Raw genomic sequence first — 22,489 nt, forward strand, 5'->3', positions numbered from 1 at the left:
GTATAATTTTGTTGAAAAAAATGTTTGCATGTGACAAATTCTGTAATCAGCACAAATTAAGTGTAGTTTGCAAAGTAACTTCGGACGTTTACTGTTCAGACTTTTAAATGCAGTTTTAACAAATGTATTTACTCCATGTTGAAGAGATCCATCCAAACGTTATATTGCCAAGTAATAGCTTGAAAACAAGGAGGACCTAGAAAAATGTACCATTGGAAATAAGCCGACTTATTTAATAGAAGTCTACTCCAGACATTATAAGCCCAACCGCACTGAATTTTACATCACTTCCACTCTTAATCATTTGTTCTTTGCTTCACATCTAGCCTAATGCCCTTTCTGATATAAAACCATGAATTACTGCTTTTATTGTTAACGCCTTTCCTTTCTCTCCATGACCTGGTAAAATGTCACAGCAGGACAAGAGTGAATACAACAAGCTCATTAATTCGGCTCTCAGAACGCCACCATACTGCCAGCAGATTTCTGGAACAAAAGAAGGCCAGAGTCTTTAGTTGCTGAAAAACAAAACGGATCAAAAATTACCATAATTACACAGTGGGGTGTGCAATTAATTAATTTAAACCCTAAATGATTGCAAAACAATAAAATTGACAAAAAGCATTTCCCCACACTTTATATTTAAGAATTTCAAACTTTGATGAATTGTCATGCTGAGTAATCAGTCTTTTAATAAAATAAAGAAATGCAATGATTTTCTTTCTCTGATAGATCAAGAACCATACAAAAACACACAAAAAAGAAATTTTTGTAAAAATTTATTTGCCAAGTTGCATTAATCTGTACAATGATCAAAAAATTATGAAAATAAAACAACAACAAAGAAACACTAAAGCTACAGTTGTAGCCCTAAACATGTTTAAAAAAAAAGAAGCTAAACAGCAGCTGTTTCATGCTGTCTACCGTGGGTCACGGTGCTCTTAAGGCACCCGAGGAGGGGCGCCTGGGGGCCTGGGTGGCATTGGAGGCGCTCTCTGAAAACCAAAGGGAGGCGGACGAGGAGGAGCCGCGCCGTAGCCAGGCGGAGGCATGGGAGGAGGAGGCCCCCTCATACCTGGAGGGACAGGAGGAGCTGAGGGGAAACAAAAAGAGGGGTCACAATATTCAGCATTAAGAGTTACAGCATTTAAACCTCCAACAAGCTGTGGTTCTGATCTGAAGCACATTCAGACTTTTGCATTTAGACTTTTAGCATTTTTATGGTCCATCACTCTGGAACAAACCTGCTGAAAACCTGAGATGTGCAGAAACTATTTGCTCTGTTGAATCAGGACCAAAACCTAATTGTTTACTGATGCATTTGATTAAAGCGTCTCACTAATGAACTGTTTGCCCGGCGGTTAATGGTGACTGCAGCTTGAGATGGAAGATTAGGTTTGCATTTGTTTCTTATTACACAACGCTTTTTAAAGCTTTAAGATGTTGGTTGGTTGTTCTTTGATTTCCTGTAAATCAAGGCAAGGCAGGCCAAGTTTACCTTTTCTTACATAAATAGGTAATAGATTACCTATTTATTACCTAAATAAATAAGTATTTTATTTATTAAAAATAAAGATTCCTGATGGACGCTGTAGGTTAAGATGTAAGAGCAGCGCTCACCCATGGGGTATGGCGCCCGGGGAGGCATGCCCATTGGTGGTGGTGGCATGTTGGGGGGCAGTGGAGCCCTCTGAGCCGATCCTGGAGGAGCTGGAGGTGGAGGCACCATGCCAGGAGGAGCAGGAGGCGGCATGGGCATCTGAGGCATACCTGTGGAACAGAATGAGAAAATGGTTTTCTTTTGATTTCCTTGACAGGGAATGACAGTTTTAGCTGCATCTGAAAGCCCCAAGTTTTACCTGGAGGCATGTTGCCAGGAGGGAACGGTGGCGGTCCAGGTGGAGGTCCGCCAGCAGACACTGGTGGAACACCTCCTGCTGTTGGAGGCATGCCCATAGAAGGCGGCATTGCTGGGGGCATCGTTCCAGGTGGGGGAACAGGAGGAAAAGCACCAGGAGGCGGGAGACCTGTACAAAAAAAACAAAATAAAAGAAGTCAAACTGAATGTTGAACAAATGTTCAAAAACAATACTGAAAAATGCTTGAACTCGACACAAAAGTCATACCTGGAATGGGCATTGCTGTTCCCATCGCAGTGAGGACTGGTGTCGGTGCAGTCGGCGGGGGCGGAGCATCTGCGAACAGCTGGTGCGGCCTGTCGGCCTGGGAGAGCGGGTTCTGTGCAGCCAGCAGTCGCTCTGCGGCCGAACCGTGGCGTTCCCCTTTGGAATCCTTTTTAAATGCATATGACACTGTGATGGGTCTGTTGCAGAGGTACTGGCCGTTCATGGCCTCGATAGCCGCGTCCGAAGCGTCGAAACTGGCAAAATTGATGAAAGCGTAACCCTTAGAGTTGCCCGTGTCGGGGTCTCGCATGATCTTCGGTGTTTGGAGGATCACACCAAACGCACTGAACGTGTCGTAGAGAAGTTTTTCATCAATCTCCGGGTCCAAATTACCGATGAAGATGTTTGCACCCACGTCCAGGTTTTTGTTGTGTGCTGAGGCCTTATTGACCCTAATTGGTTTGCCATAGAGTTTTATCATATTCATGATTTTTATGGCATAATCAGCATCCTCCTCACTAAGAAACTCCACGAAGCCATAACCTGAGAAAAATAACAGTTACATTTCTTAATGACAGTGTCATAAAAACACATCGTTCTTATTTCTGACCAATAAAACTAGCTCTGTTCCAAGCTATACATGTTCAAACTTCATCATAGGCAGATTTCAGCTGCGTTCTCATATTTTTTAAAAACGAATTTCTCTACTTCAGACACAGAAAGGACATATGCATCCAAATGAGCTAAAAGTTTGTATGTTTTACTGTCCACTGAGAAAAACAGCCTGCAAGTTGTCGCTGACCTTGATGTTGACCAGTGACCCGGTCTTTGGGCATGTGTGTGTTGACCACAGGACCGGCCTGCAGGAACAGCTCCCACAGCAACGGCTCTGACACCTTCTCATCCAAGCCTCCAACGTACACAGTCGCATCTGAAAATTGACAAGATAAAAATGTAGCAATTTAAACTTTTTACAGAAGAACGGTGTTGTGTTACATCTTGGCAGTATATTTATCAGGTTGTACCTCTCACATTTTTAATAAAACTCATCTTTCATCGACAGATGCTAGTTTGGTTTTGATAACAGCTTTGAGCTTTAGAAAATATTAAACAACAATATTAAATGACTCGTTCTGCAAAAGATTGAAATACCAATAATCATTAGTTAAAAGAAAGAACTAGTTTTCTTAATCACAAAATTACCCGCTGCTACCTTTTTTACAATAAATTCACAATTTTTTTATAACAATACTCGCTGTGCAGTCCGCTTAAAACTACTCATTTCTGTTAGGATTGGCACTTTCGAGTCTTTTGCCTGCTATTCAAAATACAATTTTTGACTTGCAACTTACTGAAAATATTCCTAACATTCCTAATTACATTATAAGCAGTATATTTTATCCAGCTTGTAAAATAGTGAACAAAAGATCAATACTGTTTACTAAGGTTTATGAGTTGCGCTAAATGCGATGACGTGCCAATTCTCTAAGCTAACTTTATATGCTAAAAAGCAGCAGTTTGACATTGTCATAGCCCGCATTATAACTTACAGTACCATTGTGCTTCTGTTTGATACGACACGTGAATTACATTTCTTACGAATTAAAAGAAGCTAACTAGCAAAATGCTAAGCTAACAACACTTCAAACACTTCCATGTGTTGAAGCGGATGTTTTCCACTAAACGATGCTCAAAAACCGCCGAGAAATTATATTACGATTTACTCATAAGCACATGTCAAAACAAGTGAGAGATATTCATCAAAAACATATTTTAAAGGATGAAATTACCTTGATTTCTTTCCGAAATTGGTCCCGCTGCCATGTTGAATGAACCAACGCCGGGGGAGCGTTGAAGACGGAAGTCCCGCCTCTTCCGCTGCTGTGCTTAGAAATTTTTCAAAATAAAATATATTAAAATAAAATTGATAAATCTGTAGCATATTATGACAACCATTCATATGTAACAAGGTATTTCCGGTTTGAGATTTAGACACAATTTTATTACTTTAAAATACTAATAGAAATACAACAATTATCCACATTTTACTATGTTTACTCCAGCATATATGGGGATGATAGAACAAAAAAAACCAAGCCACCTTTTTATTATTAATTGATTTATTACATATCGATATAAATCTTAGTAAACGTATAAACACAGAATACAAAAACTTCATATAAAATACACACAATTAGGCTTCAAAGGGCAATTTATAAATCAACACTGTATATTGAATATGAAACATACAAAAACAAAATCTAAAGCATCATGCATCAAACCCAAGAGATTAAAAAAGGGTTCATTCATTTATAAAATGTGTAACAACTTAATATTAACAAAAAAAATCCTTAAGCATTAAAAAGGAAAATTAAAAGGCCTTTGTACAAAGATATTTTGAACTGGCTTATATATAAAAACAACACTTGATGGGGATTTTTATTATAAAAACCAAAGTGAATAAAAAGAAAGAAAATCAATCTCATTCTTTTAAACAACTCCATTAAAATGTTCTTATACTCATCATAAGTCTTTCATTTTTTAATAAATCACTGAAAACCCATACAACATATATTGTTTAAGCAAATATGAAAACTTACATAAACAGAGTTATATTAAAACTGAAACTGTGACATATAAAGGGAATTTGGCATATAGAGGTAAATGTGTTCATTTGATTTTAACTATTAAAAACTTGAGAAAAAGATCCTTTGTAGTCCAACAGAAGAATGTTCATATTCAAAGAAACAAATGCAAACAGGACCAGTGGTCAGGCCAAAAAAAAATAAAAAAGACTACAGGGAGGTTTCAATTCCAATAAGGAAATTATATTTAAATTATAATTTCAGTTTTGCCTTGGTATGTAAAATAGTACCTACCACATTCTTCCATTTAGTCAAGTATGCTTGCTGGTCTCTGGGATTAGGATGGTGTAATGAATTTAACTAAAACATTTCAGTGTTTTATAAGTTCCAACATAAATGTTTCCAATTTTATAAAAACAACAATCCCAATGTAAAGGCAAACAAAAATAAAAACTCCCCTGCCTTTTAATGACAGTCAATTGGTCCATCATGTTTTTAATTTGCCATCTCTAAAAAAAAAATTAAGGCAACATGTTTCAGCTGTTGGGAATTCAACCTTCAGGAGCAGAGAATGTGACTCCCTGCTGTTTAATTTGCTTTTGTGCCACATTTTTCTTAAACTGGAGCCGCAATTTATCCATTAAACACTTTCCTTGTTAGCATGCAGTCTTTGAGAGTTTGGTTAAAACGTCTTGATCCTTCTAGCTTAGAAATATAAAAGTATACAAAGAGTTCAACTTCATTTATCATCTGTTGGCTTCAAATGGTTAAAAAAAAATAAATTCTGCATTGAGTATTTTCAACAAAAACACAAAAACAAAAATATATATTCAGGTCCAAGTTGATATTCTGACTTTCCTCATCTGTGTCCAAAACATGGTAAAACAATCCATTTTCACTTTATACCGCTGACCTTTTAACTCTGCATTTACAAAGTCATGCATGCTGTAAAATGATCCATTATTGTGTAACAGAGTTGGTTTGTCGGTAATAAAGTTGATAGCACGCTATAATATACATTCGACTAGTGTCAGGGTCACAAATCATACAAAAAAACTCTAAAATAGCCGCAACCGTTCACATACAGAAACACCAAAACACAACAAACACTTAATTCTCCGTGTGATTTTTTTTTTTTAAACTGAACAGTCAAAGTCAAAAGTACCCACATATCGTAATTGTAAATTTTCCTCAAACGCTAGATATATTTTAACTGTTATTGAGAAAACTGCCTTGACAAGGAGATCCTCTCCATGGTTTTCTTTGTGATACAGATCACATATAACGTATGGAAGAAAACACCCTCTGACTGGATCTGATCGTCATGTATGTTGGAGTTTATGTGTAATTTAAGACCCTGACATTAAATGATCGATGACAAGGTTTCGCTTGAGTAAATGCTACAAACCCGACTCGGTGTCGCCGGTTGAAATGTTGCAAAAGTCTGTATCATTAAGGCTTGTCTGAATGATACCACCCTGAACCTTTACCCCTCAAAACGTAGTTACCCTGAACTCTCGATCTCCATTGGCCTGGCCTTCGCCTGCCTTTGTGTAAAACATGTCGTTGGTGCCAACATGGTCACTCAATCTTGGCAGGACCACTGCAACCACTATTAGTTATGTATTGCCTGCTAAATCTGTTAACTTCCTGTTGCAACACTCAAACTTCCTTCCACACTGGGAGAGGCTGCTCCAGATTGCAATAGGAAACAGGGCATTAATTACAAACTCAATCCCAGTGTTTGTGCTCTAAACGAGAGAAAATGTTCAAACTTGGTGGAAGTTTTCACTGCTCAGTGTGAAAGACAGTAAGATAAGCTCCTTTCTGTAATAATAATAATAATAATAATAATAATAATAAAACATGATCAATAGTACTTTTATAATAGCTACTTTTTTTAAATTGCTTTTTTTTCTGAAACAGAATTTTAACACATCCAACTTATGAAATAATACAAGATTAATAAAAAGTTTCTTTCCCAACAGACAATCCAAAGGACAAAAGGGGATTTCAAATTCAACTAAACTGAATTCATTTTCACTATTTCACTAAAAACATCCATAAAGAAGGTTCAGGGTAATACCACTGATACTTGTGACTCTTTGCATCTCATTTCATCCTCCCCATCCCTTGGTAATATTCCCCCCGCATCAAATCCAAACCCAGAAACAAATATAACACAACATACAATGAAGGACAACAACAACAAAAAAAAGCCCTGTTCATACTCTGACGCAACGCCAAGTTTTACAGGCAAATAATAAAAAAGAGCATCCTGCGGTTACTAGGCACAACGAGTTCAGTAACAAGTGTTTTCTTTCATAAACAAAGCATGAGCTGAAGCACGATTTCCTGATCCTCGTTACAAAACACATCTTAGAAAGTGATCAACACTGTTACCAGGGATCCTTCGCCGTGGCTAGGTGGGGGGGAGGGGGGGGGCAGGGGGTGCGTTTTAGTGCGAGGGCAGAGTGGCGGCGTTGGCGGCGCTGAGCTGACCCACAGCCAGCATCAGGATGTCCTTCTTTTCTTTGTAAAACCGCAGTTCTCTGCCCGCCAGCCTGGCGTCCTCCAGCTCCCGCTCCGTCGAGGCCAGCTCCTGAGCGATGGTTCCCGCCACGCTCTGCTCCCGGTTCACCCAGTCCGCCGCCATCTGGGTGCGCATGTCGTCGTCCAGGGCCCGGTGGGAGTAGTGAGCCAGCACCTCCTGCAGGTTCGGGCATCATAAGGAATTTTGGGGGCTTTAAATGATCTATTTGAACTTTTTTTGGAATAGTTGCATAATAATCTACGTTTATTTTTATTTTTTTGTTCTTTTATTTGATGAGGGTCCATCTGAAAGCACTGTATGGGTTTGTGGGGTAGGAGTTTGTAAGTTTCTTACTTCTTCCTACTCCTTTTCGAGCAGGTTAAGATTAATGCAGATTATTTTGCATTCCTTGTTCATGTGTGTGATTTTATACTTCCATCATGCTCGAAATAAATAAATAAATAAAAATAATTCGTTTCGGTGCAAAAGTCGGCTTTGTAACAGAAAACCAACCGGTTTAAAGGAGCTCCACCATTTCTGATTAAAGGAGTGCTTAAACATTCAGACAAAATTATGCCAGAATATTACTGAGGGCTTCAGAATGTGTGGTTAATCTGGGACATTCCTGCATATGTTTGAGTCCGAATGCAAACATTTAACCCTTTAGTGAAGTAAAAACTCTTCTGTTTTTTTTTAAACATTAAAAATGTTCAATTAATACTATTAATAGACATTGTTCTTGTAGTGTCCTTCACTTCATGTTCACCCTGCTTATACTGTAAGGTTTCTTGTTGCAAACAATTCAAATTCTGCACTCGAGTTTGCTTTACAAAACCCTGCAACCCTGTAAAGTTGTTTACGCTGAACTTTTTCCCTCCAAACCATATAAACTTTCAAAAACCTACGCTTGTCGAGTTCAATTTCATCTCTCCAACAACACAGCTGCTGTCAGTGCTGGGAGAAGTAAACATACCAGGAACGGTCCCTTCGTTTGCACAGTGATTTTATGTATAATTTGTCTTGTGTTAAAAAAAAAAACAAGTTATGTGACAGCTAAAACCCAGCTGTGTGTAATCGATGCCACGTGTGAGACGGGTACCTGTCGGGAACACTGTCGCTCTCTCATGGCTTTGAGGCTCCCGTTCCAGTGCAGCAGCTGGAACACAGTCATCAGCTCCTGCAAACAACCAGGAGTTGGAGGGAAAAACTTGCTCACCAGGCATTTAATGCACTGCACACTGAATTCAGATTCCTGTTTTCAACAAGGTATCCATTTTCCAGCTTCAAAGTTACTTCTTCTACTAAACTAAACTTGTGTAAAAGTGAGGGTGCCTGTAGAGCTTCTGCTTACTTTATGGAAAAGTGTCCAGACTTTTCCCAGACTCAACATAACGGGAACAAAAAGGAAGGAACAAAAACAGGACACGAGTAAGGAAGCAACAAATGAACGACAGAATGGAGGAACGAAGAAATGAAGAAACAAAAGGACACGAGAGGTGACACTAATAATTACTTTAGGAAAGAAGCAAGGAAATGACAAAGGGTAGGAGGAAAGAAGGGGAAAAAAGGAGGGACACATGTTTGACATAAAAATAAGCCCACAAGGAAGAAAGTAAGGAATGGATGGAAAGAATGACGAGGAAAAAAAGAAAGACACAAAGAAAGGAGAGACCAGTGATGGAAGAACTGCTTTCAGGAAGAGCATAAGGAATCAGACGGACAGAAATAAACAAATAAATGAAGGGAAAAAAATAAAGAAACAAACAAAAAATACCATTAACATTTACAGTAGATGATGGAATATGGAATAAAATTTGGAAAAACTGATTTTTCCATTCTCAAAATGTCTTTTTGGATAGTTATGTTCGGAAAAAAACTGAGATCCAATTATGTCCTTTTCCTAAAAGGAACCCTGAATTATACTGGCATCTAACATTTCCGAGTTATCGCCATCCACGTTTAGCCGATGTGCTTCTCCTACCTGGAACTCCAGCATGGATTTTCCTTTGTTGGACTCCAGCATGAAGCGGAACGCCCCGATCCCAGTGTTGGGATTATCGGCCTCTTCTCGGTTCCCCTGTGAACACACGGCAAAGGTCCAGAATGAATCTACGATGATCCAAACAAAATACAACAAAGACACAAAACATTCAAGAGGAAAACTTAAAAAAAAAAAAAAAAATTCTCCTAGGTCAATTTCTCTAAGTCACTATTGAAAATGGGAAAAACAAGAGATCATATCATTTATATAAGACAGGTGTGAGTTGATCTTCAATAAGGAAATGGCTACAAGTAAAACTAGAAACTTTAAAACAGCAGAGCAGCAGGAATGAAAGAATATCTAAATTTGAAAGAGAGAAATTATCTTTTTGAAAATCATTTTTGGAATCAGCAGAAGATTTCTTTTATGTTGTTCACAATGTTTTGGAAATTGTAACATAACGCTTCTGTCATACTGCCCGTTGAGATTTTAATTTGAAATATAAAGGGCATTATAAATAAATAGATTATTATTACTATTATTAGTTGGTTTCTTTTAAAAGAGATTATTGTTCCTGGAAAGTGGTATAAATGGAGTATCAACACAGAACAAAAGGGTGGAATATCTGATCAATAATTCTATATTGGCTCCCTAGTTTTACATTAAAATATGCAACATCTTTTATTTATTTGCAACATCAAGGCAGGAAATTAACTCCATATTTCACCATTTTTAAGGAATCCACACTGCGCTTAATCAGCTCTAGTTCCGAATCTAAAACAAACCGGTCAAACTTGTACCAGATTTTGATTCTACGCTGTGGATTCTTTGAAACAAGGTTTTTCAACCCTGGTCCTCAAAGCATCCTGCCTTGAAAGCTTTCAGCATCACTTCCTCCCCTGCTTCAGCACACATGATTTCAGTTGATGGCTGATTAACAGGGTTTTGCTGAATCGCAATGAGTTGGGGTGTGTGAAGCAGGGGAGCATCTAAAACATGCAGGCCAGCGTGTCTTGAGCATCATGTCTGGGAACCACTGCTTTAAAACACAGTAACAAAGCCGTTATTCTATTTGGGAACGAACAAGGGGAATATTTTCCAGGTTTTTTTTCCCCCATTGAGAAAACATTAAATTGAGACAGGCATGGCGGCTGCAGTAGATCAGTCAGAACATGGAGCGAATTATCCCACACAGGTTTCAGATTATGTCCTCCTTCTGCATCTCTCGGTGCAGAAAGGGAGGCTCTCCCAGGGCGGCACTCGCTCACAAACAGCCGCGGCCGAACCGTCGGCGCTACCAGCCGATCTCTCCGTTTTGAACTTACGTTGAAGGAGGCCAGCGCTTCATTCACGCTCTTCTCGATAAAGTCGTCTGTAATCCGGCGGGAAGGGTGCTCGTTAAAGACCGAGTTCATGAGGGCGATCTTGGCGGCGCTGCGCCTCGCCTCCGCCTTGGTTGGACAGAACTGTCAAACAGTGAAAGAAAACACGCGGAGTCAGGGCAATAATGAGAGCCAGAGAGACCGAGGCAGAGAAGAGCAGCACAGAGGAGGTTATCCAAGATGCAGCTCCTTCCCAGATGTCCCCAAGCAACAAAAAAAAAAAACATATATATACATATATATCTTTAAATCTTTTAATATCCGGGGAAACAAAGTGCAGATGTTGCACCTGGAAGCTCCCGAAGCAGCTGCCGCCCGGAAGGCTGACGTAGCAGACGTACGGCGGGCTGTTTGACGGGACCATTTCGTAAACGACCAGAGCTCCGTTCCTCAAGTCGGCCCCCCTGGTCAGCTTCATTTGCCAGAACTCCTGCAGAGCTTCCACCACGTTCACTGAAGGGACAAGGGAGGTACGGGAGAGCTTCGTTAAAGCCACTCTGTCCTTGTTTCAACTAAGACACACACACACAAAACAGATGGGGGTGACCTCACGAAGGAAACTTCACATCCTCTCTGCTGAAGGGAAAAATTAGTTCGGCTCAGATTCAGATTTTTCGTGAACTCATACGAAATGTCTGTCTGGAGTTGGGAAAGAACAACCACCAAGGAGCGCAGTAAAATCTGAATTTGAGACTGTTACATGGCGCCTTGTAAAAGTACTTCTTTTCTCGTTTTCTCATGCCACGACCACAAACGTCAAGAGTATTTTAGTCGAGATTTCAAGGTGATACAGCAACACAAAGTAGAGCAGAAGTGTGAAAATGAAGGTAAGTAATGGTAGGGTAGGGGAACCATCATGCTGTGGGGACAGTTTTTGTTTAGCAGCAACAGAGACAGAAGTCAGAGTTGATGTGACGATGGAAGGAGCTAAAAAACACAAAAAACTGTCCTGAATGAAAACTTGAGTCGAAATGGTTTCAATCAAAGCTTTGACAGTAAAGACAGTATTGCAGGTACGACATGACAAAATGTTTTTTTTTTAAATTCAGGAATGGGAATACTCTCTTAAGGATCTGTAGTTATAAAAGTTTGTGTCTGCAGAGAGACGTGAGCGCAGGATAATTAAAACTCTCAGCTCGGGGCCGCTCATGCAACATCAGTGCGTTTTTAGTTCTGCAGCTCAATAGAAATCTCAGCTTTCCCAGTCAGCAAACTACAAAGAAACCCATCGCTCCAGAAAAGTAAATTCCCAAGCTTGCAATCCAAATAATATTTTTTATACTCCCACTGAAGTAGGCTGTAAAACACCCAGCGTACGCTCTCATCTTGTTGTTAGTCGGCCGTAAAATAAAGTTTATGTGCGTTTTGAGATGTTTATAGACTCTCATCCATCCAACAACGCCTTCAGGGAGGAGTCTCCGAATCCTATTGCGGCATGTCCAAACCATGACACCGGGCTTCAAAGGAGGAAACTTCAGGAAAGAGATGGATTCCTGCGACAGATGGTGTAACGCCCCCCACTTCCCAACAGAAGAGGATCTGAACGTCACGGACCGAGTCTGGGATTACTGAACACGAAGGAAGGAACGACAGAAAGCTTAGACAGACACTTAAGGAGACTGTGCAAATACTTATTTATGAATGGATGGGTGTTTAAATCTCTTCTTAAGGAACTTAAACACTTCCACTTCTGGCTGCAGATGCTTCATTTCAATTTTATGACCTGTTACTCTTTTGGACTTTTATGCAGTTTATTCGCTTAATACATTGTCGTTCCTGTTTTTTATGATAGGACCGTCTTGATTGTTATTAACTGAAGCTGTTTGTTTGTTTGTTTGTTTGTTTGTTTGTTTGTTTGTTTTGTGCTGCTATGTCTGGATGGATGGATGGATGGATGGATGGATGGATGGATGGATGGATGGATGGATGGATGGATCTTTAAGAGAAGGAAATAAAGTAAATAAAAATATGGAAATATATATTTTTTTTCACTGCACCTATCCAGTGCAGGGCTGAACAAATCAAATTACTTTCTGACTTTTCCAGGCTACGTAGCAACCCCGATTCTGTAAATCAAACAGGCTCCTATTTATTCAGTCAACATGATGTGACCACAAGCTAGTCGGTGATTTGTTTCTTATTAATGTCTCCAGCAGGTGAAGGTCAAACAAAGCGGAGCAGATGGTGATAAGATGAAGTCCTTTTGTCTGAGCTTTTCCTCAGGAATAAAAGCGGAAACAAACAGGAACTAAAGCAGGAGAGAGCCACAGCGCAACAGCTACTCTGGAATAGCAGAAACACCACAAGGCTAAATGTTATTAGCGTTTTTGTGTTTAAATCAAGCGCTAAAAGATTTTGAACTTGAGGAAGTGTCTTGTCTCCCAGCCAATCCTTTCACAACAGCCTCAATATAATGTTGAAGATGTTAAGAAGCCTAAGTGGGATAAAAGGAGGGGGACAGGTCTGTCAGTGGCGGCACACAGGGGCAATCTTTTGGGATTAAATCCTATTAGAGCAGAGTAGAAAGACTTAGAGTGGCTGCAAATGCCAACACTGATTCAGATTTAAGTCAAGCTTAAGTTTGAAAGAGATCTTAATCAATGTTATTCATGATTTCTGAAGGTTCTTGCCTTGACTTGCAAAAGAGTCCATGAACATTTTCAAAGCAGACAGCCAAGGAGACCCGTCAACCTACCTTACTTCTTTTGTGTGGATTGGACACTAATTATCTACACTAAATTAGCACTATCTGCTGAGGAAGTAATTTCTTTAAGCAACAAACATTTTTCCCGCGCTCTATTGTTGTTTTTCAAGATTTTCCCCAGACAGCAGCTGTTGGTGCTGAAATCCAACTTTCTGTCTGCAAACTGTTTGGGTTCAGGAGCCTTTATGTCTGAGTGATTCATCACAGGCCGTATACTTACGCGACTTAAACAAGAAAGCACGTCTGGTTCTCCTAACGACCACCAGAAAACCTCAAAAACTACTAATCTAGACCGTTTCAAAAGAGCCCCAAAGAGTTAGTCTCCTTGGAAGCAAAACATCCATCCCTCCTAACTTCACGTCCAGTCGTTGCCTAATACTCCTCCATACTCAGCCAGCCAAAGGGAATGAGTTGGAGCTCTGGTTTTGGACATGTTTGCCGAACATCATCTGCATCTCATCCACATTACAATCGATCTGCTTGTGGTCTGATTTTTATTTTCCACTTCTCAGCCCAAATTGGCCCAAATCTGCACCAACCACAATCCACTAAAACCACTACTGGGTCTGAGCTGGCCCCAGTTATGGTGGGCTGCTGCCAGAATGAGGCAAACTTGTGGAAACAGTTGATTTTTCTACCTGGGGAATGTTATAACAAATGGATTACCGTTTACAGTAGGTCAGCTCTGGGAGTTAACTGGAAGATCACCATAAAACATGTTGGGGTTTATAACAGGAATGCCTGTTTTTTTCTTTGTGGTATTCTCGTTCTCCGAACAGATTCAAAACTAACACTCAGTAACACAGACGTGAACAGGCTTTTTCTCCTACATAACATTACCTCTGCCGTAGCCCTGCGTGTGTTTGGCGAAGCTGCGGACCACCGCCTCCACCGCCTCCTTCAGCACCGCCGGGTTCCCCGGGTTGCAGTGGCCGCCGGCCCCCGGCCCCAGCCCCGCTCCCACTCCTCCGTACAGGCTGTGGAGCTGCAGCGGCGGCGGAGGAGGAGGAGGCCCGGACGAAGCGGACAGCGAGGCCGGGGAGGGGAGTAGCGGCGCGACCGGGACCGTGACTCCGGGTCGGAGAGAGGAGGAGCGGAGGGTCCCCGTCGGTCCCGATCCGAAGCCAATCCCCGGCTGCAGCCTCTGAGGGCGGATACTGTCCGGGATAATGTTGGATTCCATTGTCCCCACGTAACGTCTACTAAAGTCCGGTTCGGGAGGAAGACGGTGCCGATGAAACCCACAGCTGGCACTGAAAATGTGGGACTCGGAGCGTTCAGGGACAAAGTTCGGCGGGGTTTCTCCAGTCTGCCCTGAAATTAGAAGTTAAAGGTCGCTGAATCGACCCAGAGCGCCGCTCCGCATCCTCACTCTCTGGATTAGGCTGCTGGAGTGTCACTCAACGGTGCGTTCATGGACCCCTCCGACTTTCTGCATTCCTCATTTAGATGACTGTAACTTTGTTCTGTTTTGTTCCATGTTAGAAACCAGACCTTTTTTCTTCATTCCCCAAACGTTTTCTTTTTTTTTTTAAACGAGTATCAAAATTAAATTTCACTGCAAAAACACAAAATCTTACTGAGTTTTTTTGTTTGTTTGTTTTTTTTTTGTCTAGTTTATAATGAAAATATCTTAGTACGCTTGAAATAAGACAAAACCAATTTACAAGTAATTTTTCAGCACAACACAGAAGGTTGTTTTGAGTCAATATCCACGAAAAATACTAGTCATAAGTGAAATAATCTACCATTAGAACAAGACATTTGGGAAATGCGATGTATGTCACATCTAATTATGTCTTGTTTCTAGCTGTAAGTGATTATTTCACTTTTAGCTAGTACTTTTTCAACAATACTAAGAAATTACTGAAATTACTAAAAATAAAACTACAAGTTAGTTTTATTTTATTTTCAGTGCACCAAGATATTTACACAAGAAACAAGACCAAAAATACTTGAGATTTACTTAAAATGTTGTGTTTTTGCAGTGTGAACTCTGCTTCTAATTAATACAATTCAGTTTTGTTTAGGTCACAATAAATATCATCTAGAGACAAACAATTCCAGTTCATGTGCAGTTGTGCATTTCCATGACAGGTCTAGTTTTTTTGTTTTTTTGTTGTTTTTTTTAATTGCCATACTTGTTTCAGATCATAAAAAATTATTTAATATCAAATCAAGATAATCTAGAAAAATAATTATTTGACATCTGTTTTTAATCAGATTATTTTTGTCTATCCCAGCACTCGACAAACAAACTTTGATCCAGTTCAGTCCATATCAATTCAATACTCCAATCATATAGTCACATTGAAATGCTAATTTCAAAACAGTGGAATTGGGGTAAACTATGGAAGCCCATTTCCGCCATGAAAGAAAAAATAAAAGACCAACAGGAAGTCATAATTTTGACTTTCAAAGTCATAATTGTGAGATTTAATGTCATAATTTCGAATTTCAAAGTCATAATTATGAGATTTAAAGTCATAATTTCGACTTTCGAAGTAATAATTTCGACTTTCAAAATCCTAATTATGACTTTTAATCTCCTAATTATGACTTTGAAAGTCGACATTATGACTTCCTGTTGGTCTTTTATTTTTTCTTTCATGGCGGAAATGGGCTTCCATAGTAAACTGATCATTAATGCCAATTCATAAACAAATATGTGCTCCTAAATTCAGAATTACAACTTTGGAAATATGTTTCTCTCCAACCTTGACTTTAAAATCCAATATGGTCGCTGTAAATGTATAAGTATGCTGTGTTTTATTTACAACTGGAAGTCAGAGCAGACTATCACTCCTTTGATCTCCACATACAATAGGCAAGAAAGCAACGAAATATTTTAATGTCAGGCTTGAGGAGAAACCTCTGCTTTTGTGAATGTCATTCTGATCCAACCGTATTTGGTCATTTCAATGTTTTCTGCGGCCCCTGAACGCAGCACCGGAGAGTCGGAGAAAAATCTCAGGCCAAGAAATCTGAGCCTCCCCTTGTTCTCCTCTGGCAGCAACTGTGAACAACCTACAGTGTGGCTTCGCGGCTCCGCAGCCCGAAGCATGTGATTAAACTTGGAAACAAAGCAACATAGTTTTACTTGCTAAAGGTAAAAAAAAAAAAAAAACAGATTTAATCTTCAAACCAATAAAATATCAAATCTGTCTGAAGTAACTGGAAGTAACTCAGCTAGTGGACCACCTACTTGAAGAGGAAATGGGACCTCCACTTGTGCTTCCTATAAAAAAAGAAAAAAAGATTACGACGTTCTGCATCTTGGGTAATTATTCACCCTCTCAGTGGTTTGGGGAGAGGCCCAGAAGAGGAACAAGAGAAGCAACTGATTAAATCTTCTCTAAGATGCTCCAAGATTAAATTAAAGATTTCAACTCATCTCTTTCCACAAAACATCTTATGTTTAAAATAAAGAAGCTATATCTCTGTTCTAACTCGTCCAGAGTTGTAATAGATGCTGTAGTGGTCTGTGTAACAGCAGATCTGGAAAGGCCTCTGACTGAAGTTACTCATAAAGGGGATATTCAGGGTTGTCCATAGTTGAACGTATTCAATGTATTTAATTGAGATTGTATGCGATAAATCCACAGAAAGTCGTGCGTGATTGTGAAAAGAAAAGAGTAGTTTTCAAAAAATATCCCGCAAATAAAATATCTTAAACATGGAGTGCAACCTCTTTAAATTCAGGCAAAATGAATTGTTCTCCGAAGTCAAAGTCCACCTGTGTGCAATTGAATCTCAGTGAAACACACATCACACCTTTCAGATCTTTATCAGAAAAAAATTAGTAAAATTATTATTTTTATTTATTTATTTATTTATTTTACAAAAAGTGAAATTAGTTAAGAGTAACGCAGATTTACTTCAGAAGAAAAACAAAGTGTTAGTCAATCTTACAACCTTATAAGAAATAAATCATCCTCCTGTCAACTGTGGACAATTACTCACTAAACAATCTGTGGAAAACAGGACAAAGTTTCCATCACAAATGGATGCTAGTCCTTGTTTCTACAGCACTTATCTCAGTGTGATAAACCTTTATGCTTTTTCTGTCACATGTTTGCGAGTCTCTCCAGGTCAAAGATAAGTCCACAGAGCTTTCTTTGACACAGGACAAACTCAAGGCCTGATTTTAACGTCTTGTCGTGATGACACCAATATCTCAGCTGATATAACAGCATCTTTTTCTTTCTTTCTTTTTTTTTCTGGTCTGACCACCTCTTTTCTGTTCACGCTTTAATCGGGTCAAGGCCGCCTCACATGCCTTGCATTACAAACTGAGGAGATCCTTCTGTCTCCAGAGCTCTTTAGGAGCTAATGTTTTCAAGAGACAAAAAAAAAACAGCCGAAGCCTTTTCCACTTCCAACAACACAGTCAGGCATGCAGGAGCGGTGGTGAGCTCCCCCCCTACCAAACCCCTGCAGACCCCATGAATAATATCAGGCTGAAAACATGCTCCTCATTCCCACATCTGGTTTCAATCAAAGCAGAAATCAGATTCTTGAAACTTCACCACATGTTTTCTTTTTTTTTCTTTTTTTTTTCCCCAACAGAAGAATAGGAGCTCGAGATGGTTGGGGTACTTAGGCAGCTTGTGCTGTATGTGGGCCTTTCTCACATAATTTAATCTGAACACGAGTTGATTTTCTTTTAATCTTGCAGTGCGAGTCGAGAACAGCCGACAGCAACTATGATTCAGATGTCGAAGTTTACATCGGAATCTGCGAGATTACTTTAACTGTAAATAATTTGGGGAAAGCAAGAGGAGGCTGTGGGTTTTGTAAACGTCTGGTAGGTTAATACGTAGTATTCGAGTTCAGTGGAAGCATTTATGGCAACGCTTTTCTGCGAGATCATCATGGGAAAATAATCAAAAGGAATCAGCCAAGACACAAAGATGAGGAGTCTGGTTCATCGTTGCGTTCAATTTCCAGATGTCTGAAGGTGTCGTGATGATTTGTTTAAGTAACTCTAAACAAGTGTAGACAGCATGGGAATGTCCAGCTATTATGACATTCAGAAGGGAGGCGGCTCCTGTGTCCCAGAGATGAACATTTTTTGGTGTGAACTTTGAGAATCAACACCCGAATAAATTAGCATCCTGTAAAGATGCTGCCTTAAAGCTGTGTGTGTGATAGATGAGCTGTTTATATAATTTACTGGTGACCCATATCTCAATTTCTTTACTGAAGCTATGAGTTAATGATACAAAAAAATGAAATCTTCTTCGTGCCAAAAGAAAAAAAGTCTGCAAGCCTAGGCAGTGGTTAAAGTGTAAAATGATCTGCAGCTGTTTACAACTGAATTAGGCTGCTATGACCATAAGCCACCACAAGGGGGCTCTCCATCCCCATCTCTAAAGCTTTAAATACTAAAAAGAGTCATTTATCTTTGGAAGAAGGTAAACAAGAGATTTTATCAACATCAGCAAAGCAGTAAAGTGTGAGTTGTTGCATCCAATGATTCCGGGGGTCTGAAGAGGTTTTTATATTTAAAAAAAAAAAAAACAATTCCAACTGCTAGGCACAGTGGTGGAGGGTGGATGATTTGGGCTCGGTTATAAGCCAATGCAGAATTAGACATTAATCAGTTGACACTGATAAAACATTTCAGAGTGCCATGTTGGTCAAGAACTGATCAACCGATCGATTTTATTCCTTATAAAAGTGACTATTAAGATAAGATTCAGAAGTTTGGGCTCTAATTTCTTATAAAAGTCACACAGGTTAGCATGTGGCTTAGCATGGTTTTATCCAGTTAATGTGAACAACCGAAGACCAGATAAGCCCAGATCTTGATCAACATGGAGGTGATGTGAGGGAACTTAAAATGGGTCATTCATGCTAGAAAACCTTCAAGCGTCTCTCAGCTGAAAGTGAGGAGTGGAGCAATAAGTGTCTCACTAATGTGGCTGGGATGTGAGTTGGCCAAAATGTGGAGACCCCAAGTTTGTTGATATTTTTTGTTAAATAAGTAAAAAAAAAACAAAGTTCTTGTTTTCTTAACTGCAGCTAAGTCCCTTTCTTTTCCAGAGAGGAAAGAAAAGAGGTTAGACATCATTACATGAATATTTTTGAATTAAAACTGAATATTTTATGGAGGTGTCCTAAATTTTTTTTTTTGACATGACTATGGGAAGATTATTTTTTTTCCTCGCAAAAAATAATCTTCAAAATGTTAAATGTACCAAAATGACTAGTTTATTCAGCTTTGGATTTGCATTTTCTCCACAATTAATTCATTTTTACCACATTAATATAAAAAAAATACACAAAAGAGCTTTTACCAGAATTAATTCAAAATTATTTTTTTAACTGAGCCAAGGGAACTTTACAGCCTGACAAAATCAGCACAGCATCACAGAAGCACAAAATAAAAACGAGATATTCTGCCACTTATCAGTGACGTCTCCAAAGTGTCCGAACGCCGACATTCTCCCTGATGATTCTGCGTTGAATTTAATCTAATGCAAGATAAGACTCATGCAGAATGTTGGTCAGTCAGCGCAGGGACTGCTGGACCTCTGGAACACTCTGCAGGAAGAGTCAGAACTGTGAGTACTCGGTTTCCTCTTCATCCGTTTGTGTCATCCAATCAGCTTCACAGGACGAGGGAGACGCAGCAGCACGCCGCGCTATAAGAGGTATGAGAGTCCGGCACAGAGGCACCATCTGGTCCAAACACCAACAGCCAAAGAACAGGTGAGTCTCACTTATCCTCCTCTAACTTTTTGCTACTAGGACACAATCTTTTTACTTTTTTAAATTTTTACATGTTCAGTTGTTGCAGCAATGAGGATTTAAATTCCCCTTCCAGTCTCATCAAATATTTCTCTCAGAGCTGACATGGTGGTTTGTAAAGGATATATTTTCTCTTAAAGGAGCTGTGAAAAGGAGAAAAAAACAGTTTTTCTATGCAGGTTTGAAGCTACAATCCATTTTATGTATATATATATATATATATATATATATATATATATATATATATATATATATATATACTGCTCAAAAAAATAAAGGGAACATTTCACTTTAATTTTGTGTGTGGCTCCAAATCCAGGCCTCCATTGGTTAATAAATTTGATTTCCATTGATTTTTGTGTGATTTTGTTGTCAGCACATTCAACTTTGTACAGAACAAAGTATTCAATGAGAATATTTCATTCATTCAGATATCTAGGATGTGTTATTTGAGTGTTCCCTTTATTTTTTTGAGCAGTGTATATATATATATATATTTTAGGATCACACCACCAAACCTCAAACATGATAACCACAAACCTCTGCAAAACTTTTGTTTACACGTTTGAGTAAGATGAGTCTCAAAATATTTCTCTTATAGCTGTGAGGTAGAAACCTGACGGACATTTCCAGGGAGGTTTTGTCAGTGACTCATCTGATTAAGCTACAGGAAGCTTTTCTCAACACAGGCTTGTCTAAAGATAAACAGTTACACGGTGTTGCTTTTAAAATTTAAACTTGGAGGTCTACAGAGAACTTACACAGCATTACAAATACAGCAGAAGATGGTTTCCTTATGCTATATGCAGACTCCCAAGACTTTACAGTTCGACATCAAATCTGACCAATTTATTTCCTTTCAGGTTAGCGAAGATTACTAAAATGATTTAAATGCCAGAGTAATTTGACGTTAGACGTTGACAAACATGTCCTTAGCATTTGGTAAAAAAGGCTTTTAACCTGAAAAATAAACCCCTTCTCAGGTCTGCTGCCGCCAAATGTTCTATGCACTCGTTTGGTTTTCCAGAATAACTTGAAGGCATCATAAAGAGTGCATATAAACCTATATAAATTTGAAGAATCCAATTAAAAACTTATCCTGAAATTAAGCAAAAATAATTCTAGTTCGTACCGACTTAAAACAAGAACATTTTAATCTGATTTAATGTCAATGAGGAATTAAATGTTTTTGTGGTTTCACCCATAGGCGTGTGTAGTTATTTGTTGCCAAAACTGCACACATACTATTCTAAATCATGTTTTTTTCATTCTAGGTCTAATCAAGTCAGCAGCCATGAAACAGTTTCTGATTGCAGTCCTTCTTGCTCTTACTCTGACACACGGTAAGCTTTTCATATTTAGAAATACCTCACAATCCACATTTATTGGCACTTCTGTTAAAGATGTGGTTAAATCAATGTCAAGAAATAATGAACTAAAGTAGTTCTGTAACATTAGTCTTTTCAAAAACCGAAATAAAATTTGTTTTGTTTTTAACAAAAATGTGTTTTGGGGGAGTGTGAGTAACTGGAGGATGATGCAAAATAAAGAGGGGACATTGATTAAAAAAATAAATAAAAATTTTACTTACTGGCTCTCTTCTGCAGGAAGCTTTGCTGAAGATAGAGCCAATCGGGTGAGCCAGTACATCCAGAACATAAAGACTAAAATCAGTCACGACTTTCATGAGTTTGTGAACAAGCCAGAGCTGAAGGAACACGCAGAGTGAGTGAAAACAATCCGACATCACCTCATAACTACTGAACATGTTGGATTTGCATTTAATCTGTTGAACATCATTAGTCCTTCCTGGACCAAAATGTAAGACAGGTGCAGATCTTCTTCTAATCACCCTAATTTACCCTAGTGAGATTTCGCCATTCGTTGTGTGTCGTTGCGACAATTAAGCTCCAGCAAACCTCAAACCCGGTGTTCCGTTCATTTCTCAGGTCGTTCGTAGAGGACAAACAAGTAGAGCTCGAGCCCCTGGCCGTGAAGATCCAGGCTCAGCTGCAGGACATGGAGGAACAGCTCAAACCCCTGACTGAAAGCGTGAAGGAGAACGTGAACCCGTTAATCGCCAGTCTGCAGCAAAAGATGGAGTCCATCCTGCAGATGCTGGAGGAGCACGCCAACCCCAGCGGCAGGTGGACCGACCGGTCTTAAACCGCAACGCCACCTTTCTAGTCGTAGGTGTCGAATTGTATCAGACGCAAGTTAGCTTCTCAGACGTATTTATTATCCTATTGACACATTTAAAACGATTAAAAAATATAAAACATTACTTCTATATCTGTATTTTGTGGATTCTATTAACCATTTCTCTGATCGCAAAACGGGGAAGACAAGAGAACATAGCAGATGGATTACTTTAGAACTTTTATTCAAGCAAGCAAAAGGTAAAGGTAACTTTCACAATAAC

At 39.3% G+C, this 22,489-nt stretch overlaps 3 protein-coding genes across 3 annotated transcripts; 1 reads left to right on the top strand and 2 right to left on the bottom strand.

The window, feature by feature from the left end:
• Positions 1-770: 770 nt before the first annotated feature.
• Positions 771-4,006, bottom strand: sf3b4 (splicing factor 3b, subunit 4). The gene is made up of 6 exons (XM_015054993.1): positions 3,917-4,006; positions 2,929-3,057; positions 2,127-2,669; positions 1,860-2,027; positions 1,621-1,770; positions 771-1,093 (listed from the first exon to the last, which is right to left on the bottom strand). The coding sequence occupies exons 1-6, from the start codon at positions 3,948-3,950 to the stop codon at positions 942-944; spliced, it is 1,176 nt and encodes a 391-aa protein (XP_014910479.1). The 5' UTR covers positions 3,951-4,006; the 3' UTR covers positions 771-941.
• Positions 4,007-4,670: 664 nt separating this feature from the next.
• Positions 4,671-14,829, bottom strand: lix1l (limb and CNS expressed 1 like). The gene is made up of 6 exons (XM_015054991.1): positions 14,152-14,829; positions 10,897-11,060; positions 10,551-10,691; positions 9,226-9,321; positions 8,344-8,421; positions 4,671-7,421 (listed from the first exon to the last, which is right to left on the bottom strand). Exons 1-6 carry the CDS (start codon positions 14,492-14,494, stop codon positions 7,170-7,172), a joined length of 1,074 nt encoding a protein of 357 aa, XP_014910477.1. The 5' UTR covers positions 14,495-14,829; the 3' UTR covers positions 4,671-7,169.
• Positions 14,830-19,922: 5,093 nt separating this feature from the next.
• LOC106961332 (type-4 ice-structuring protein LS-12-like) lies at positions 19,923-22,351 on the top strand. The gene is made up of 4 exons (XM_015054989.1): positions 19,923-20,028; positions 21,342-21,410; positions 21,675-21,792; positions 22,017-22,351. Exons 2-4 carry the CDS (start codon positions 21,362-21,364, stop codon positions 22,231-22,233), a joined length of 384 nt encoding a protein of 127 aa, XP_014910475.1. The 5' UTR covers positions 19,923-20,028; positions 21,342-21,361; the 3' UTR covers positions 22,234-22,351.
• The last annotated feature ends 138 nt before the right edge of the window (positions 22,352-22,489 follow it).

This window comes from Poecilia latipinna, unplaced genomic scaffold (assembly GCF_001443285.1).
Source record: "Poecilia latipinna isolate Pla-1442-1.1 unplaced genomic scaffold, P_latipinna-1.0 Scaffold1289, whole genome shotgun sequence".
NCBI lineage: Eukaryota > Metazoa > Chordata > Actinopteri > Cyprinodontiformes > Poeciliidae > Poecilia > Poecilia latipinna.